The sequence below is a fragment of the Diabrotica undecimpunctata genome, chromosome 9, assembly GCF_040954645.1.
Source record: "Diabrotica undecimpunctata isolate CICGRU chromosome 9, icDiaUnde3, whole genome shotgun sequence".
Classification (NCBI taxonomy): Eukaryota; Metazoa; Arthropoda; class Insecta; order Coleoptera; family Chrysomelidae; genus Diabrotica; species Diabrotica undecimpunctata.
This window is the reverse complement of record NC_092811.1, coordinates 52,660,904-52,681,950: the sequence shown is the minus strand read 5'-3', so window position 1 is coordinate 52,681,950 and position 21,047 is coordinate 52,660,904. Positions and strand designations below refer to the sequence as shown.

At 32.1% G+C, this 21,047-nt stretch overlaps 1 protein-coding gene and 1 long non-coding RNA gene across 2 annotated transcripts; one reads left to right on the top strand and one right to left on the bottom strand.

Annotated features, from left to right (window-relative positions):
- Positions 1 to 47: 47 nt before the first annotated feature.
- On the top strand, positions 48 to 17,729 carry LOC140449549 (uncharacterized). Its single transcript, XR_011951825.1, has 2 exons — positions 48 to 216; positions 17,446 to 17,729. It is a non-coding gene; the product is annotated as an uncharacterized lncRNA (long non-coding RNA).
- A 2,511-nt stretch (positions 17,730 to 20,240) lies between these two features.
- Positions 20,241 to 20,705, bottom strand: LOC140450738 (uncharacterized). The gene has a single exon (XM_072544409.1). The coding sequence runs from the start codon at positions 20,703 to 20,705 to the stop codon at positions 20,241 to 20,243; it is 465 nt and encodes a 154-aa protein (XP_072400510.1).
- Positions 20,706 to 21,047: the final 342 nt, after the last annotated feature.

The window sequence follows — 21,047 nt, the reverse complement described above, 5'->3', positions numbered from 1 at the left end:
TCGTTAACACGGAAGTTTCAATGCTATGCTATTGGTAGCGTGCTATGGGTGAAGGGTGAAGCCACGCCATTTTTATTTTATACGACCGGCAAATTCTTGTGCTGACGTTGCAATAATTAAAAAAAAATCATTTCCTTACAATTATATTACTTACTTACAAGTTCCTTACATTTGCGAAGTTATTTTAAAATTCAGTGTGGAATCTATACAATGGAAGTAAGTATTCAATTTTACAATTTAATAATATTAACATTCATGGTTCCCACAGTCCTACCAAAGAATATAGAAGCGTCTATATTCTTTGGTCATACATTAGTTTTTGGAAGCATGGTATGAGTTTATATAAGTAATTACTTTATTGCTTTAATTAGTAATTATGGGAACTAATAGTCTCAGATGCACCTTAAAGATCAATAAATACAGCTGCTGTCTATTTTGTATGGGTCCATCTTCAATGGGACCAAATGTGAAAATCGTCCGGGTCCTTTGATAAAACTATAGTTTTCAGTTGAAAAATATGCAGTGTAAATTAAATACCTAGTAAGTAAAACGCAGTTCATTGTTTAAATTTCGGGTTAATATATTTGATTTTTCCGTAAATTATAAATTAAATTGTATACTTTTGGCCATCTACCCATAGATAATACTTTTTAAAGTTTAGCCTTGAACTTTAATTAGACGTCTTTTTGTATGTCTTAAGCTAATAGTTACTACTTTTTACTATATACTTCATTGTTGTATTTATGTACTTCTGTAGTAGATTTTAGGGATTTACAATTTTAATCAGATTCATCCTGTTCTTATCCAATATCCTACTTCAACATCTTCACCTAAGAAATTTAGTTAGATACTTTATGAATAGGTTTTGTTTTTCTATTGTTAGTCATCAAACATCTTTTCTTTCATTCAAAGATATTGTGAAAATAGTTCAATCTAATTCATTGACTGTTTAAATTTGTTATTTCCTAATTCTGAAATTATATTAGACAAATTTTGATATTCTGTAGAAGTTTTGCCATTTTTCCTTATAGAAGGAAACTGATTTACATTGTATTATGGATAAATTTGATAGTTTTATCAAAATGTAAATAAGTATGTACTTATTTAGAAAATATTGCCTATGGTATAGATGGAAGAATTATTTTCTTTAAAGAAATTCATTCACATTCATTTTCTGAAACTAACTGATTGTTTTTTTTTTAACATTCTATATTCGTCAAGATAGCTTGGTTTTTACTGATTCTCCCATATTTTTTATAACATAACTGAAAGCCTATGGTGTTAATAATTTGTAATACTTGTCTTGATCTGTCTTTGTTTGAAGCTGTTATTTCTGTTTTAGAAATAATGCTTTATCTTCTTTGGTATATGCTTTTCACATAACTTTAATAAAAGTGCAAAGATTTTACTAGAAGAGTGCACTATAAAAAGTGTGAATATCTCTATTAAAAGTTGTTTGTCTTTTTAAATTCTAATCTAAATTTTGTTACCTTTGGCACATCTAGTGTGAAGACTTTTACAATTAGATGTATATTCATTGTCATCCGTTGAATATGCTATTTTTTTTGTAAAATGGCAATGCATACTTGCAAAGCAAGGAATATTATGTACCAACATTTTTATCATAGAAATGTGAAAGTTTATTAAAGACCACTTTGTGTTTGAGTTTATCATATTATAAATGATCCAAGAGTGTACTAAAGCTGCCCCAAAAATGATCTCATAAGCAACTGTTTTATACCACATTAATGTCTTCATAAGAGCAGAGTAAGCTGACATTTGATCGCTATAATCAACCCCTTTTTTGGCCTTATTGTAATCAATAAGGGTAATTGTCAATAACACAAAATGGTTTTAACATGTCGACTTGTTTTTTTTCAGCCAGTATTATAAAGAGCAGTGTTATGGTTCCCCTTGCTGGTTATCATTAAAACAGACTGCTTATCTTGCCACTTAATAATTTTTATTCCTTGTTTGTTGCACATACCTATCACTTTATTAGATTTCATTTTGCTTGTAACAATTGTCTTAGAGAAATCTTTTTGGTTTGTTCTTAAAGTTCCACAATACAAAGTTCGACTCACTAACAGATCTTGAACTAATGGTACACTTTGGTAAAAGTTATCAGCATACAGTGTTCATCCTGTGTCTAGTAAGCTATCCATGATTGCCATAATAACATTATGTGAATGTCCCTTACTTGAAATAGGATCTTCTTTGCCACAATATACTTTAATTCTATAAGTGTAACCATCTGTTACACTTATAGAATAGTTTATATATTTAGAACACTTTATATAGTTTCACACCATACTTATGACACTTATTTTTAATATATTAACACATCCCTAAGCGTCCTCTCCAAGGAACCATACTTTCATCAATAACCACCTTTCTACCAGGTGTCAATATATCTTGAAATCTATTGTTTAAAATGTCTAAGAAAGGTCTAATTCGGTATAGTTTATCTGTGGTATTTTGCAAACCATCATTATTGTTGAAATGTAGATATTTTAAGATCAATAAAAATCTGTCCCTTGTCATGATGCTACTTATAAAACTGTTATGGTAAAGAGGATTTTTAGACCAGTATTGTAAAGTAGGGACATTTGTTAAACCTGTACAAATGATAATGGCTAAAAGCTTTTCATTTCCTGTTGATTTACAGGTATCCAAGATCTTTGTCTAAATTTAGGTTTGATTGGGTTGTTTAATGGTTGTGATGCATATCAATTGGTTTATGTAACCAGGAGATCAATAACCATGTCATTTATAAATAGTGAATAGCTTTCAAGAGGACTAATGGATTCATTCTGAACGTTAATTACTGGTTTCACTAAATGTTCATTTATACCTATATTTATATGATCATTTTTAGTTATTGGTATCCATTCATCAAGCTACGTTTTTGAAAATTTCGCTTGAAGTACCTTGGTCTCCTACAAATTTCACATGAAGTAATAAATAAGAAGAGAAAAAAATTGTTTACTTTCTTGTATTTTTAATATCTTCACTCTCGGAACTGATTTTATATTCGTCATTATCTGAATTAGTTCAAAACATTCAGAAGGGCCTAATTAGGATCACAGTCCGAATTATCGCTAAATGGTTCTTCCTCTAATTCGCTCAAAGTATTTATAATTGTTTCTTGGTGACGATCCAAATCCTGATTGGAGTCTATACAACTACCGCTTGTAGTTGCATTTTGCAACGCCAAATTTACTAATTTAACAGTTACTCATTTTACTCAATCTTTATAAAAATATTTTAAACACTATTAGGGCTCGACCAAGGTAACTAAACTAGACTGGGAATTACAAATGAAATTACTCACCAGATGAATTCATCTGGGAATCCCACAATGAAAAAAAAAACTTGTATGCTTTACCACTTGAATACAACTGGTAATAAATTATCCCTCTATTAGATAGATCTCTTTCAGACAATAATATAGGTATCTATAATGTTAGTTTTTACCAACATGTTTATTTTTAGCCATAATTTCTGCAAAATAGTTACCAGTATTTTTCAACTGGTGGCATAGCGAAGGTGTTAAGGTAAATGTGGGAGTAATTGACATTTTAATAAATTACACAACTTGAAATACATATAATTTAAAGAAAATTCCATTCCGTTATTGAGTGATAAATCCTCAGAGTTTAACTCTATCTCCATCCATCCATCCAATGGCGCTACAGCCCAAATCGGGCCTTGGCCTCCTTCAACAGGCTTCTCCAACCATCTCTATTTACCGCTGTTCTTTTCCATGAACGCGTTCCCAGGCAGTTCCTGGCATCCTCATCGACTTCATCTTCCCATCTCTTTTTAGGTCTTCCAACAGGTCTTTTTCCCTGCATTCTTGCATTTAATAATTTTCTGGGGATTCTATTCTCATGCATGCGGACCACGTGCCCTGCCCATCGTAATCTCTGCAGTTTAGTATGTTGTGCTAGAGGTGGTTCGCTATATTGCTCGTATATTTCTCTATTGTACCTAATTCGCCAGTTGTTGTTTTCACTTATTGGGCCCAGGATCCTACGTAATATTTTTCTTTCAAACACATCTATCTCACTTGTTATTAACTCAAACCTAACATCATTTGTGGAGGAACCAGATTCCACCCATTCTTCATCTGAATCACTGCTAGAACTTTCAACCTTCTTCTTTTTTCTTTGTTCTTTTTGTTTAACTTAATGCCCCTGTCTCCTCTTTTTTAGTTTTCTGTTTTATGCAGCATTTATTTTCTGCCTTTCCTTTTCTTCTTTTTGTTTTTCTTTGTTTCTGAAATACCATTGATATGAATCGGAGCTTATTATGGAAGGGAGTTTTTCCTTGGACTGTCTTTTCAAAATACAAAACAGGACAATTTTAAATGGAGATGGGATTATTTTGCCCCCTGTACACTGGAGCTTTTATTTTGGTGTGGAACAAGCCATTACTGCTCTTCAGTTGTTGATACTGTAGAATTTTCGAGTATATATTTTTCATCTATATTTTGAATACAATAGAATAGAATAGAAAAAAGCTTTATTCTCAGGATTCACAAGTTACACACAAAATTTAAATTGTCAGTAGAGAGAATGATGTCAATTACAATTTATAATGGTTGTTACAACCTACACATAAGTAATATTAAAAAATAATGATAATAACAGTGACATTTAGATTCAGATAAGAGTTCTCAGTCTCCCTGTGGGTCAGCTTGAAGGTATTCTTCCACTTTGTATGGTTCAATGTGTATGAGGAACTGTTGAACAGACTTTCTATATTTATTTATGTCAGTTTCTATTTTGATGCTGTAAGGCAGTTTATTAACAAATTTAATACAGGCATATTCTGTGGTTTTCTCAGGTGCTGTTAATCTATGTATTGGTATATTATAGTTTATGAGATTGTTTCGTGTATTAGTATTATGGTTTGTTATGTGTTTCAAGAATTTGTCTATTTTAAAAAAATGAAAAATAAGCATTCATATATGTATGTTCCAGCCATTGTTAGTATGTTAGCTTTTTGAAATTACCTCTACATGAATCCCTGTATTTCAAGTTAAGTAGAGTTCTGATTGCTCTTTTTTGTAATATAAAAACCTGTTCAGCGTTACCACTTCCCTCTCAGAAAACTATTCCAAATCGTGTTACAGACTGAAAATTTGAAAAATATACAATTCATTTACATTTTTTATATATTATATATATAAAAATATTATATATTATATATATAAAAATATTATATATTATATATTATATATATATATATATATATATATATATATATATATATATATATATATATATATATTTATATGCACTCCAAAATCTAAATTTTGGTCAAATATGTACCCCCAGAAACTTTTGTGCTTTGGTTTAGAGTAACCATTTGCGATTGAATTGACACAGTTTCTGGTAAGGTACTTATTATTTGTTTTAGAGACGAAACAGATATAATTTGTTTTGTCTCTGTTCAGTATGAGTTTATTCATATTGAGCCATCTCTGTGCTTTATCTAATCTATTAGTAGCGATATTCAATAAATTATTCAAGGATGCCCCTATAGTTAAAATGTTCTGCAAATTTCACAATAAGAGTATTCTGATTGTTATCTGTAATGTCCAAAGCTAAATCATTTACATAAAAAACAAAGAGAAGAGGACCCATAATACTTCCCTGAGGAATTCCCACCAAAATGAGTCCTTCATCAGAGAAGCAATTTCTTCCCTCGTACTCAAATTTTACTTTCTGGTTTCTGTTTGATAGGTATGATTTTATCCAGTTATAACCTGGCCCTCTAATGCCATATCTGTAAAGCTTTTCCATTAGTATTTTGTGATTTAAAGTATCAAATGCCTTTGATAAATCTAAAAATATGCCCATGGATATATCTTTATTTTCATGATAACAACATAAACCTTTGTTTTTATGATAATAACATAACCCTCATTTATCTTTGTTATAAAATCATAACTGGCAGTCTCTATAGATTTTCCCTTGTTGTGCATGGCATAACAGTCCCTCACTATAGAAAAAACCAAGCCTGACACATATGACTGTTTCAAAAACCTTAGAGAATGATGGTAAGAGGCTTATCAGACGATAATTTTCTAGTAAAGTGGCATCACCTTTTTTATACACTGGTTTTACTACACCTATTTTTAAGTTGTCTGGAAATATCCCACTTATGAAGGTATTGTTTATTATATGACAATGGTATAGCTAGCTCATATGCACACAGTTTTATTATATTTGTAGGTATCCCATCATAACCTGAAGTGAATTTATTTTTCAATTTTCTAATTAATTCAATTACAATTAGTTACTGGCGTTAGAAAAAATGAGTTTTTGCTAAACTGTATTTTGGTGCCGAATTCTATTTTTGGTATATTTTCTAAAAGATGTGTAGCAGCATTTAAAAAATATTCATTAAAATTATTACTTACCATGACTGGATCTCCTAGTATAGCTACATTATTATCGATAGAATTTACCTGTGTGATTTCTTTAACGATTTTCCATATACTTTTTGACTTATTTTGACTATTATATATTATTTCTTGCCCATACTGCATGTTTCGTGAATCCACAAGCATTTTATTATACTGACGTTTTGTTTGTTTGTACTCATCTTTGTAATGGTCATCTACTCTACTTAACATTAGCAAAAGGTCTAAGCGACTTTTATATTGATTTATTTCATTTGTATTATAAGTATTTGATAAGTTTTCTATGTTTATTTATATTTTTTTCTGGGAAGCATTGGTCAAATAACAAAGAAATGATTTTCATAAATACAACCCATTGCTTTTCTATATCCCAATTTGGTACTGAAAAAAGCTCCTCCCAGTCTTCATATTGCAGCATTTGCCTAAAATTTTCTTTACTGTGGGAATCAAAAATTCTTTTCCTAATTTTTATATTTTCTTTTTTGTTTACATTAATACTGAAAGTTATTTTTTGACCAAGATGATCAGAAATATGAGTATCTAATACTTCTGCTACATAAAGTTCACAGTTTGTAAAAATGTTATCAATGCACATCTATGTAGCTCTACATATGCGAGTATATTCAGAAACTGATGGCAATATATTAAATGTTTGTAATAAATAGAGAAAGTCTGTTCTATCTTTAGTTTGACTCCTCAAATCAATATTAAAATCACCTGCAATAAAAACTAGAGAGCTCTCACCTGAAATATACGTTAAAAATTTTCTAGAATATCTAAAAATTCCTGCACACAAGACTTTGGAGTACGATATACAAAGAATTAAGATTTTTCAATTTATAAAACACACTTCTGCACATGAACATTCAAAAACATATGTTTTTGCCTTAGCACTTACATCTTTTCTTATCCTCTATGATAAGCTTTCGTTTATATAGATTGCTGTGCCCCCATGTTCACCTTCATCTCTACAGAAGACAGAAACTAATGTGAAACCCATAAAATTGATTTTGTAATTGGGTATTTGATTTCCAATGTTCACTTAAACAAACTGCAATGCACTCTTCATGTTGTAAGATTTCTTCTTGGATTGTATCCATACAATTTCCCACTGATTGAGCATTTTGATGGATGATACTGCTCCTTATAACTGAGGATCCTTCTATATTGGTGGCATCCTCTTTTTCATGAAAAACCTAGAGACTACTGCTCCATTTGGCCAAGCCTCTCGTCTTGTCTGATGGTAACTTTCATTGAGGCATAATATTCTGGGTGGTATGATGAATGCTCTTCACACTTTACGCCTCGGAAATTTGGCTCCAAAAAGGCCTTTAGTTGCTCAGGTTTAGTTCCTGGAGTAAGCCTAGTGACATGAAATGATATAAATTTTGGAACTACTTGAACTGCTGGGAAATATTTTCATTTCGGCCCACCACAAAATGATGGGTTGTATGTTTGGCTACTTGCCACTTATTATTTTTATTAGGTGTGCATACCTGATTCCCTAATTGTTGGATATCTTGCATGTTATTTGTAATCTGTGCCTGTAAAACTGCACTGTTTACTTCTTGCTGAGTGAAAACTTTATTTTGAGGGTTATGTTTATGTACTTTATGAGAAGAGGAAGACAAGGATGGTAAGGTTTTAGGTTGTTGTACTAACTTAGCTTTGTAACTATCATTTGCATCTATATTATCTGTAGCATTTACAACAGTTAAAGACTCTTTTGAGTTTGCACTTACGATTCTGGCCATCGTGACAGTATTCACTCATTTGTTTACAGTTTCATTTTTTTCCATAGTTTTAATCTTGTCTAGCAATAGATTATTTATGTGTAACACATTATTTTTTTCTCTTAATTCACCTAACAATTCCTTTAAATACTTGTTTTCCAATTCTAGTGATTCAATTTTTTTGATCGGCATTTCGTGGTAAACTAACCTCATTTTTACAGCAAATGATTTTATTTCCATTTTCTACGATAATTTTGCCTTTATCCCGTTCAGCTCAACTTTTATGATAAATAGAAAAACATATTTGTACTGCACACGATTTGTTACAGCATTTCATTACTACATTTTCTTCATTTTCTTTCGGTAAAGATGACGAACCGTCATGATCGGCCGCCATTTTTCCATAAACTTTGTGCTGTTGGAATCACATGAAGTCTACTGCCATTAATGGAACTGGAACAAACCATTACTACATCTTCAGTTGTTGGTACTGTAGAAGTTTCAAATATGTGATTTTCATATATATTTTGTACTGTTGGAATCAGACAAAGTCTACTGGTTACAATTTTCCACATAAGGAATAGAGATTTGTCTTATTCTTGACCATTCCAATCTTCATGACAATTTTTAAATACCAACAATTTTTCCTCACCTGTTTCCTTTTTCAGGAAACCAAGACCATCTTCATCATTTATTGTTTTAGTTATTGACTTTATTGAAGAATCTTCCAAGTCATTTTGATTTTCGTGACAATTGTCTTTCACTTTTGAGTAGTGTATAGCATTCTTATCCCAAGGCATTAAACCACTTTTTCTGAAAACATTTTTCATAATTTCTTTCTCAAAATTTTCAAAAGTTTTATATACGAGAGGTGCAAAATCAGCTTTTCTTAAATTAGGTGATTGAATATTATCTACACATCACTGGTGAACTTTCCACCTTGTTTTCATAGGTTTAGAAAATCCTATGTCAAGTGTCTGGAGAATATGAGTTGAATTGGGGTGTCATGCTATGAGTATTATTCCATTTTTGCTGCAAAATTCACTGGTATGCAGTATTAAATGACAAGTATGACCGCCAATAAATAATACAGCAGGTGTCTGTATGTTTTGTGATTGTAGCCAAGGATGATCTCAGCTCTCCATTTATCCAGCCACTATTTGATTTGCCCATCGACCAACCTTTTGGCACTTCATAGTCAACCTCTGTGGGGATTTTTTTATATTCATATACAATCATATTGTATATTTTTGTGTTATGAGTGTATATGAGCAAAATTGTACCTTTTCGCCTTTTGGGTTCAGAAATACATAATGCAGTCTCATCTGCATTGAAAACGTGTGAAGGATTTTGTAGTATCTGAAGCTGATCTTTGTTTGACAGATAATTTTTTATTTCATCAAACCAATTTATTAGGCCATGCTTAGCTACTAAGGCCCTGGAAGCTGTTAAATTTGGTGCTACTCGTTATTTTAAACAAAGATGTCTTCTCAAAAACTTTCTTAGCATGCATGGCCAGGGCGGACAGCAACAAATGGAGTCTCTTTTCATTCGTTTTATTATAATTTGTACACTATCCAGCAGCTGTCTTTTTGTTACTGGAAATTTTGCTTCCGCTGAGTCTAATATCCATTGTACAAGCAAGTTTTCTTGGAAAGAAAATAGGAGTATTTCCTTTCATCTTATACAAAAGAATCACTCTGGGAACCTGATGTTTTTTTGCTGCAGAGGCTATTGGCATTCCAATAGGAGGCATTTTTACCTACAAAAAAACTGTGATGTTATAGTTGACATATTGTGTTGCAATAGCTGGTTCAGACAATGGCAGAATAATAATAAAAATACACAAATGCTAATTAATAACTAAAAAGAACAAATATCTACTTTGCCTAGATCTGTCTCTTCTCCAGTAGTTGACACTAGTGTCAAGTATTGGTGTAATGACCAAAATTTGCTTCAGTAGGTGACACACCACAAATAATTTTAAGGTTAACCCCTAGAAGAGTTTCAAAAGGCCGAACACGTTAAATAACAACCTCCCGCACTATTACAATTATTAAAATTTAATACCACTAAAATAATTTTATTCATATAAAAAAGTTTACTGACCTATTTATTTTCTACTTGAATTCTTCAAAAAAATGTAGTCTGTGCAACATGCTTTACCATAAGTGACACAATTTCAAAATAGCTGACACTAATGTTGCCAACTTCACATATAAGTAGACTGAAACCACAGACTACAACCATCTAGTGACTGGAGCTTTGTAACTTACATCAATTTGTTTTAAAATGAAAACAAAACCAATTTATTTATTTACACACAACCAAACTTATATGGAATCACCCAGTATTTCCGATTTTGTAAAGTATTACTAAATTTTTTTTAATGGAAAATGAACAACATTTTATACTAAACCGGTTTACCAAGGAAGATACAGTCTTGTTGTTTATTTTAATAGTCAGTGTTGCCACCTCTAGCTCTAATACAAGCTTCAATCCGATGGGGAATGCTTCTAATCGAATTGTCAACTTGCTCTTAAGGTAAGTTTGCCCATTCTTCTAGAGCGGTTTGAATGAGCTAATCCGCATTACCTGGATTATCACTTCGAGCTCTAATCCTTCTTTTAATGAGGTTCCACACGTGCTCAATGGGATTAATATCAGGTGAGCTGGCAGGCCAGCTCAGAACAGTGACATCTTCAGTTTCCAGAAAGTCTGTGGCAACTCTGCTGGTATGTGGAGGGGCATTATCGTGCATGAAAATTAAAATATTTTCTACTGAACCTCGCCACAGCCTAACTATGTGTTCTAGTACACTTTTTTTCCCAATGTAAACCTGTGTTCAGTCTGAACACAATGGTTCGTGAATCAATTCGTTGTTGCCATCACAGATAACGGAATTGCACTAAATCTAAATAAAAATGTATTATTGTAATTGTATTGTAATGTAGATAGGTATTATTTTTATCATTAACAACAAAAAACCGTATCTAATTAATTTAATAACCAGAGAAAGGGTTGAGTTAATATTCAAAATGTTTGAAGGATCTGTATTGGCACAGGGAACATTGGAATGCATCTACTGTAATTTTATACTTCAATTGCCTACCGAACACGAACTGTATTTTGTGTTAATAAGTCTAGTAACAGGCAAACTACCAAAATTAATCGATTATTTAGTATAAGAACGATAAATGTGAAAAAAGATATTATACTTTATCCTACGTATTATAAACTATAAAATATCCGGGGCGAAAAAACGCTTTTCAAAACGTGACAGTTACAATCTAATATCCGACTGTAATGTTTTATTATAATAATTTAAAGTTATTTCTAGATTGATTATCTATCATTATTTTTGAATCGAAATATTTTCATAAATTATAATAAGACACAAATCAATGTATGGGTACTTAATTGAGATGATGGAAAATTACAAAATTAATATGGGAATTTTTTAGGATGCATGTTTAAAACAAATTTATTGTGATTGACTGATCGAGAATGCTCGATGTTTTAGTTTTTAGTACACTCAAAACTGGCGGTCTGTCGCACAGCTCTACTTTTAGCTGGTCTCATATAATATTTTCGTTGAACTGGCAACGGTGCCCTAGAAATTAGAATGACAGATGTGACAAGATCAACTTACACAACTTAAAAAACACGATTTTTGGTTATAAGAGTTGTACCAGTTTTTTATGACGCGAACGGTACCAAATCGACATACCGGCGACCCGTTAAACTTTGCGGTAAGGGACGCAAAGGTGTTTTTTCTCCCATCATAATACCTCCCCAAAATATTACAGTTTCTTCTTTATATTTTGGAACGGATCTGGCAGTTTGCAGTCTAGCTTGTCTGCCTCGACCTCTTAAAACCCGAGTTCGACGGTCATCTAATCTCAGGCCAATTCTGGTGTCATCTGAAAAAAGGACATTTTGCCAATCTTCATTTGTCCAGTTCTGGTGTTCCAGACACCAATTCAGTCAATCAATTTTGTTCTGTCTGGATAACTGGGGAACCCTCAACTGCCTCCTGCTAAATAAATTATGGGAACGAAGTCTCTTTCGTACTGTTTCAACTGAAATGTCAATACCTGTAGTCTGCAAAAGTTGCCTTTGGAGCTCCGAATGAGAAGAGGTTGGATTTCTTCTAGCTATTTGACCTAAAAACCGGTCTTTTCGATCACTAGTTACTCTACAACGACTTTCTCTAGGCCTGTTCTTGAGTGTACCTAATTCTAAAAATCTTGCATATGTTTTTGAAACAACGCTCTGCGTGACGTGTAGCGTATCTGAAATTTGCTTTTGTGACATTCCCTGCTCAACAAGAACAACAATTCTTCCCCTCTGAACATCTGACAAACCTACATATGTAGGGCATATTACTTTTTTTAAACACAAACTTAATTTTACTCTGACGTCTCGGTTTTACAACTTGACACAAATAATAAAATTTTTCAATGTGTACTTGATCAAATTTTATCAATTATGAATCGTATTTTCAACAAAAACCTTTATCTCTTATCTGCAAAAAAAGTTGTCATACATTTCTTATTATTAGTAAGAAATACTGGGTGATTCCATATAAGTCTGGTTGTATGTATTTATTTAGACAACTTACAAACACTATAGACTAATAGTAATTACATGTAAAGTGTTTAAGACAAAAAAAATACAATAAATGAATGAAAGAAACAAACATTAGTAATACAATAAGAAAAAATACAATAAACCCCCTAAACCTAGTGCTGATGAGCAAGCAATGTCTTAAGTTCACAGCTTTTTACATTAAATATATCCACATGAGTCAGCCTATTAAATACTTTATTACAAATTTTTAACATATTGTTTATTGGTGATAGGTTTCTATAGTAATTTGTAAAGAATAGATCTAGGTTAGTTATCCTTAACTTACTCTTGAGTACTCTAAAGTAAATAAACTCAATTAAACCACAGTTTGTGTACTTAATACTGTTAATAATCAAGTATATGAACATAATGGCCTGACTGTTTCTTCTAGTGGCAAGTGAATGCAACTGAATTGAGTCTAACATTACTCTTCCTTACGTATAGAAATCTTAAAAATCGTTTTTGCACTTTTTCAATCATTCCTGAGTTTGAAAATGCAGTAGGAGACGAGATGATTGAAGCATATTCCATATGTGGTCTCAACAGGGCATTATAGAGTTTTATAATTGTGCTTATTCTGAAATTTTTGCTATTTCTAATGACAAAACCCAAAGCACAATAAGCTCTGTTAGTTATTTCATAAAAGTGAATATTGAACTTCATGTTGATTTGGAATTTAACTCCAAGATCCTTCATAACACTCTCTCAACTCGATCATCATTAATATAATAATCTTCAATAACACTATTGAGTTTTCGCGTATATGAAACTACTGCACACTTTTTAACATTAAGAGTAATTTTTGAATCATTAAACCATTGAATAACTGATCTTAGATAATCTTGCAATTTGACTGCATCTTTTTTATTAGAGATTGTTTTAAAAAGTTTAAAATCATCTGCATACATTAAGCTGTTACAAGATTTAATACATTATGGCAAGTCGTTAATAAATAAAATAAAGAGCAATGGTCCTAGTTTGCTCCCCTGTGGGACTCCTGAGGATGACACATATTGGTGAAAAAAGCAATTACCTACTTTTACTGTATTCTTTCTATCTGACAAATAAGATTTTAATAAATTAAAAGCTTATCTTGAGAAACCAAACTGTACCAGTTTATTTAAAAGAATACAGTGATTTACCTTATCAAATGCTTTTTCGCAATCAGTATAAAGAACATCCAACTGTTCCCCTGCCTCAATAGCCTTAGCAATATGTTCAGAGAGAACACAGAGATTAGTTACTGTTGATTTGTCTCTTACAAAACCATGCTGAAATTTGCTGATTTTACTCTTCAACATGCTCATATATATCATCATAAAAAATATTTTCAAAAACCTTAGCAATACTATTTACCAGGCTAATAGGCCTGTAGTTTTGAATGTCATTTTTTTTATCTTTTTTATGTATTGGAGAAATTGTTGCCACTTTTAAAATATCTGAAAAATATTCCTGTTCAATCGACATATTAAACAAAAACACCAGAGGTTTAGCCAAGGGTTCGGGCAATCTCTTATAGATATAGGGTGGTATTTCATCAGGGCCTGTAGATTTTTTGGGTTTATGTTAAGTTTTTTAATACTATTTACAACATCTAATTCTATGATATATTTAAAGGTAAAAGAACCCCATTCAGTACTTTGAGAATGACAATGTGTGCAGTCAGATGTATCATACACTGATGCAAAATATTTATCAAAGGCACTCGCAATATCAAAAGGTGTATTAAACTTGGAGTTGTTTAATGTCATTTCTATGGGAATTCCACTATTCTTATATTTTGACTTAAATGAATGACCAGAATAATGATGTCAACTACTGGTACTGGTACGCTGGCACTGGTCAACTATACCCACATTTACCTGAAATATATCTAGATGAGTCAGTATAGTAAATACTTCATTACAAATTTTTAAATATTATTTACTGGTGACATGTTTCTGTAGGAATTTGTAAAAAATAGATCTAGGTTGGTCATCCTTAACCTACTCTTAGGTACTCAAAAGCAAATAAACGCAATTTCATCACAGTATGTGCATTTAATACTGTTAACAATTAAGTATATAAACATAATGGCCTGACTGTTTCTTCTAGTGGCAAGTGACTGCAACTGAAATGAATCTAACATTAGCCTGTATGAAACCATAATATATGAATATTCCTTATTTTTCCTTACATATAGAAATCTTAAAAATTGTTTTTGAACTTTTTCAATAATTTCTGAGTTTTAAAATGCAGTAGGAGACCAGATGTTTGAAGCATATTCCATATGTGGTCACACAAGAGCAATACAGAGTTTTATAATTGTGCTTATTCTGAAGTTATTGCTATTTCTAAAAAACAAAACCCAAAGCACAATTAGCCGTTTTAGTTATTTCATAAAAGTGTATATTGAACTCATTGATTGTTTGAAATGTAACTCTCAAGATCCTTCATAACACTCAATCTTTCCACTCGATCACCATGAATATAATAATCCTCAATAAGGGGCAATTACCAATTTTTGTTTTATTGTTTAGGATTAAAAAGATATAGGTAGATACTTACTCTCGGTCCACATGATAACTTCAATGCCTTGATGGTTCAATGAAATGCTGTGAGATGGCTGCATGATGATTGTAAGGAATTCTCATCATCATCACCCAGCCCTTTGCGTCCCCTGCTGGACATATGCCTCCCTCATTTTTGTCCATTCTGCTCTATCTTGAGCACTTTTCATCCAATTTCTTGACATTTTCTTGAGATCGTCAGTCCAACGAGAGGGGATCTTCCTCTACTTCTTTTGTCTAATCTCGGCCTTCACTCAAGCAATCTCTTCGTCCACCTTTTATCACTGGTTCGGGCGACATGTCCGGCCCAGTTCCATTTCAGTGTGGCAATTCGGGAAATTACTTCGGTAACACCTGTTCTTCGTCTTAAGTCTTCATTTCTAACTCAGTCACGAAGCGATATACATACTCAGCATTGACCTTTCTATTTCCCTCTGAGCTATTTGCAGCGTTTGAGAAGTTGTACCTGCCAGTGTCAAAGTTTCAGCACCATAGGTCATCACAGGCAACATATATTAGTCAAATGTTTTATGTCTTAAAGAAATTGGTATATCGCTTTTAAAGATGTCTTTGAGTTTTCCATAGGCTGCTCATGCTTGGTTTATTTTTCTTCGTAGTTCTCATTTTTGGTTGTCTCTTGTGATCTTTATTTCGTGTCCAAGGTATACACACTGGCACACACTAACTGAAGTTCATGTAGCATTGTACATATATCTCCTTGAGGTTGTTCGAGAACAAAACTATGTCGTCTGCGAATTTCAAATTTGTTAATCTTCTACCGTTAATGTTCATGCCTTTCTCTTCCCAGTTAAGTTTTTTACAAGCATATTCTAGTACTACGATAAACAGTTTAGGCGATAAGGTATCACCATGTCGGACTCCTCTGCCGATTGGGATATGACCCATGTTTTTATCTAGCTTCATCGAAATAGTTACGTTCTTGTATGTATTGTAAATTAACCTTGTATATCGGTAGTCAATGCGGCATGCTTTTCTACCGTGTCAAGTGCTTTATGGAAATCACAAAAGCCAGAATGAGTGGTCGAGTGGTCTTTTCTATTACCGTTTTAATGGTCTGTAGGTGATCATTTGTTCCAAATCCGGTACGAAATTCTGCTTGCTCTATTGGCTGGTAGAAATCAACGTTTTTTCTCAAGACGATTCTATTCTTGTAAGGAGTTTGTGTAGGTGACTAAGAAGACTTATAGGTCTGTAGTTTTCTAATTCATGGGGATCTCCTTTTTTGTACAATAGAATTACCTTAGCATTGTGCCATTTTTCGGATATATTACTGTCCAAAAGACACATGTCAAAAAGGTTTTTTATTTTCTTAAGTAGACAAGTACCTCCGATTTTGATTGCATCAGTAAGTACACAATCTTCGCCTGGAGATTTGTTATTCTTAGCTTTTCTTAGGGCTAATTTTATTTCGTATATTGTGATTTTCGGTAGTAGTTCTGATTCTTGTTTGACAATACCCTTTTCCTTGTTAATATTTCTGGTACTTGATCTCTGCTATTTGCTTTGTGTTGGCTTGTTTACAGCAATTTGTATAAGTCTTCAACCAATTTACGTGTTTCCTCTCTGTTGTTTGTAAGTTGACCATTTCTATCTTTAATCAATAAACCTATAACTTTTCTATTTTTAAGGTATTCACCATACCATAAACCAATTTTCCGTTGCTAGTTACTCTGTGTTTTTAAATAAGTATAGCACAAAATATAGGTATCCAAATGGATACTTTACCAAATAAAGTGTCAACGGTATCATTTTAATCCAACCTTGCGTACCTAAATTTTTTATACCACGCTTTAAATCTGCTTAATTTACAAGATCTGAACGACGCCGCTCGCAAAATCACCTTCTGCACAACACACATACAAATGTTTGTTTTTGCATCTGAGACTAGATTTTAACCACGATTAAAGGCATTAAAATGCCCCTTTGTGCACTGAGGCTTGAATCGTCATACAATCGAACATTGCATATTTATGGAAACCACCTCTCCCATTTATTTTTGTAGAATAAAAAAGTATTGTTTTTTTGTTTATGTATAACATGTCAAAATTTCTAATTATCGTAATCTTTGTTTCAGAATACCAATGGAAGCCTTTTGTCTGGATGTTTATAAACAGTTTTGTTTCTGTTCAATGTTTAAATTTTGTGCTGAAAACAAGTTAAGAAGAAATAAAGAACTGCTGTTTTAATCAACGCTGAATTGATGAGAAACAATTTATGGCAATGTAGTTATAATTGAATCAATGAGAAAGTACCAACAAAAATACAAACATTTATCAGAAGATTCTTATCTATTGGAACTAGATGAAACTTATTTATAAACAAATGTTATATGGATTAAATAATATTTTTCTCGTTTAATATGTTGTTTTATTTTATATAGTATATGGCAAAATATGCTTTAGGACTAAAACACAACATTCCATATATATGAAGTAAAATATGGTATTCCCAAGCTTTAGAATTATTTTTAATAATCATTGTATTAGCATTGGCTTTAATTTTGAAAAGCCAATTTATGATTATTAAAAGTTGCTTTCATGGTTGTTTTGCAGAGTCTTGTAGACGATAAATTTTTGAAATTCCTATATTAATTTGGTTGACTAGGTTTTGCCTAACTGCAGAAGGTTTTAGAAGATATAGTTGAAAAGTTCCCAATTTTCGTTTCGATAATACCCTCTGCCTGTGACAAGTAGTTTTTTCAAAGAATCTTCAAATTATTTTTAATAATCATTGCGTTAGCAGTGGCTTTAATTTTGAAAAGCCAATTTATGATTTATTGTTAATCTCGTTTTGCATAATTGCTGGTTGAGTTACGTTGCTTAACAGCAGAAGGTTTTAGAAGATATAGTTGAAAAGTTCCCAATTTTCTTTTCAATAATACCCTCTGCCTGTGACAAGTAGTTTTTTCGAAGAATCTTCAAATTATTTTTAATAATCATTGCGTTAGCAGTGGCTTTAATTTTGAAAAGCCAATTTATGATTTATTGTTAATCTCGTTTTGCATAATTGCTGGTTGAGTTACGTTGCTTAACAGCAGAAGGTTTTAGAAGATATAGTTGAAAAGTTCCCAATTTTCGTTTCGATAATACCCTCTGCCTGTGACAAGTAGTTTTTTCGAAGAATCTTCAAATTATTTTTAATAATCATTGCGTTAGCAGTGGCTTTAATTTTGAAAAGCCAATTTATGATTTATTGTTAATCTCGTTTTGCATAATTGCTGGTTGAGTTACGTTGCTTAACAGCAGAAGGTTTTAGAAGATATAGTTGAAAAGTTCCCAATTTTCTTTTCAATAATACCCTCTGCCTGTGACAAGTAGTTTTTTCGAAGAATCTTCAAATTATTTTTAATAATCATTGCGTTAGCAGTGGCTTTAATTTTGAAAAGCCAATTTATGATTTATTGTTAATCTCGTTTTGCATAATTGCTGGTTGAGTTACGTTGCTTAACAGCAGAAGGTTTTAGAAGATATAGTTGAAAAGTTCCCAATTTTCTTTTCAATAATACCCTCTGCCTGTGACAAGTAGTTTTTTCGAAGAATCTTCAAATTATTTTTAATAATCATTGCGTTAGCATTGGCTTTAATTTTGAAAAGCCAATTTATGATTTATTGTTAATCTCGTTTTGCATAATTGCTGTTTGACGTAGGTTGCTTAACTGCTGAAGGTTTTGGAAGATATATTTGAAGGTCCCCAATTTACCTTTCAATGTCTTACGTATATGTCAAGTAGTTTTAGAATTATTTTTAATAATCATTGCGTTAGCATTGGTTTTAATTTTTAAAAGCCAATTTATGATTAATACGTTGACTGCCATTTGCCATTATGTATTTGTGAACCATACTGGTGCACAGCACTGTTTGCCAACGGCAAAGTATGTACCTATATGGTGCACAGCATGCTGATGTAGTCAATCGTTGTATGTACCTGTACAGATCCACAAGCTTAATATTTTATATGAAAATTTTAATCAGTGGCCTCTCTAGACCAATTTTGGAAATATGAATGGAATATTTTGGCAATGATGTTTCAAAATAATACACTATTTTAAGTGAAAAAAAAAAATAGTTTATTCATCAAATAAAACATCAAAAATACGGATTAACCCTGGAATATCACACCTATTTTTTTTGACATACACCTCACATATGGGTATCAGATACCCATTGATTTTTTGTGAAGAAATAAATAAAAAAGTAAATATTTTATGATTTCCAGGGACTATCTAGTCACTATTGAATACACATGAATCATTAAATCAATCATTTTATTTTCTCTCTCTTAATTGTAGTAATACAAAAGAAAAAAATATTAAAAATGTTTAAAAATATTTAACAAACATTTTCTAAAAAACCAGAAACCTAATTCAAAATATTTTACCTTAATATAACAACAAAATGGTCTTTCTAACTAAAATCTAACACCTTTTGATTAAAGAAATCATAGTCATTCTTAGCCAGGTATTTCAATTTCACTCATTTTGGTGACTGCATTCACAACAAAGTTTCGCTCTATGCTCCATGCAGTATGCTTTATGGCAAGCCGAGCATGCATGCTTCGTTTTTCTATCTTTTCCTTTGCAGAGATAACACCTAATTTGCTTCACTAAACTTGTGGGATGTTTGTTGGAAGGTCTTCAACTTGGAGAATGCCACAAATTGATTGCCTGAGAGCCAAAGACTTCAGAAAAGATTTTCTATTATTAGATGCAGTTTCTTTCCAATGGGTATTTGCGAGAGAAAATAGCACCATTGCATTTATGCCACTTGCATCAAGCATGTTAAAAAAAATTCTTAGTGGCCATCGTCTGCATTTTCGTGATGTAGTATAAGAATGGCATAATTGGTCGAACGTATCTGTACCTCCTTTTGATTAATTATAGGTGTGTATAAGGTTTGGTTTTCCTGTATCAGCATTTAATGAATTATCAGGATGTAATGTTGACAGCAAAAGAACAACTTTTTTGGGCTTTGGAGTGTATGAGATGATAGTTTTATTTTCGTCGAATGCAAATAATGATGTACCTACTTCTTTTTTACTGAGAAAAGACGGTGGAATTTCTCGTTTATTTTTTCTTAGTGTACCCAGGATAGTTAGTTTGAATTGTCTCATCATTTGATCAGCAAGAGGTATTGAAGTAAACCAATTATCTACTGTTACATTTCTGTTGGTTCCATGTATTGGTTCCGACAATTTCCGAACGTAAAAAGCTGGTACTGACTCCTTATCCTGTGTTTGGACTTTTCCAATATATGGAATAGCGTTAACCATATAAAATGTTTTAGGGTCATTCATCATCATTATCTTTATTCCATATTTGTCGGGCTTACTACTCATATAGATTTTAAATGGGCATTTCCCCCTGAATCCTACGAGCTGTTCATCGATAGTACAATGCTGAAAAGGGGTATGGGGGGTATGATGTACAGTTGCTTATAAAGATTTCCCATAATTCGCGTATGGGTGCAAATTTATCCGCTGCTTTTCTTGTTGCTCTTGTATTGTTATCATCAAACCTTAGGCATACAGCTAGAAATGCAAACCTCTGCTGCGACATCGTAGCACGAAATATTCCATTTCCAAATTGTAGGGACCAAAGTTCATCAACACTAGAGTTAGAAATACGTAATGCACCAGATATGAACAATAACCCAATGAAGGCTTTAACTTCTATTTTAT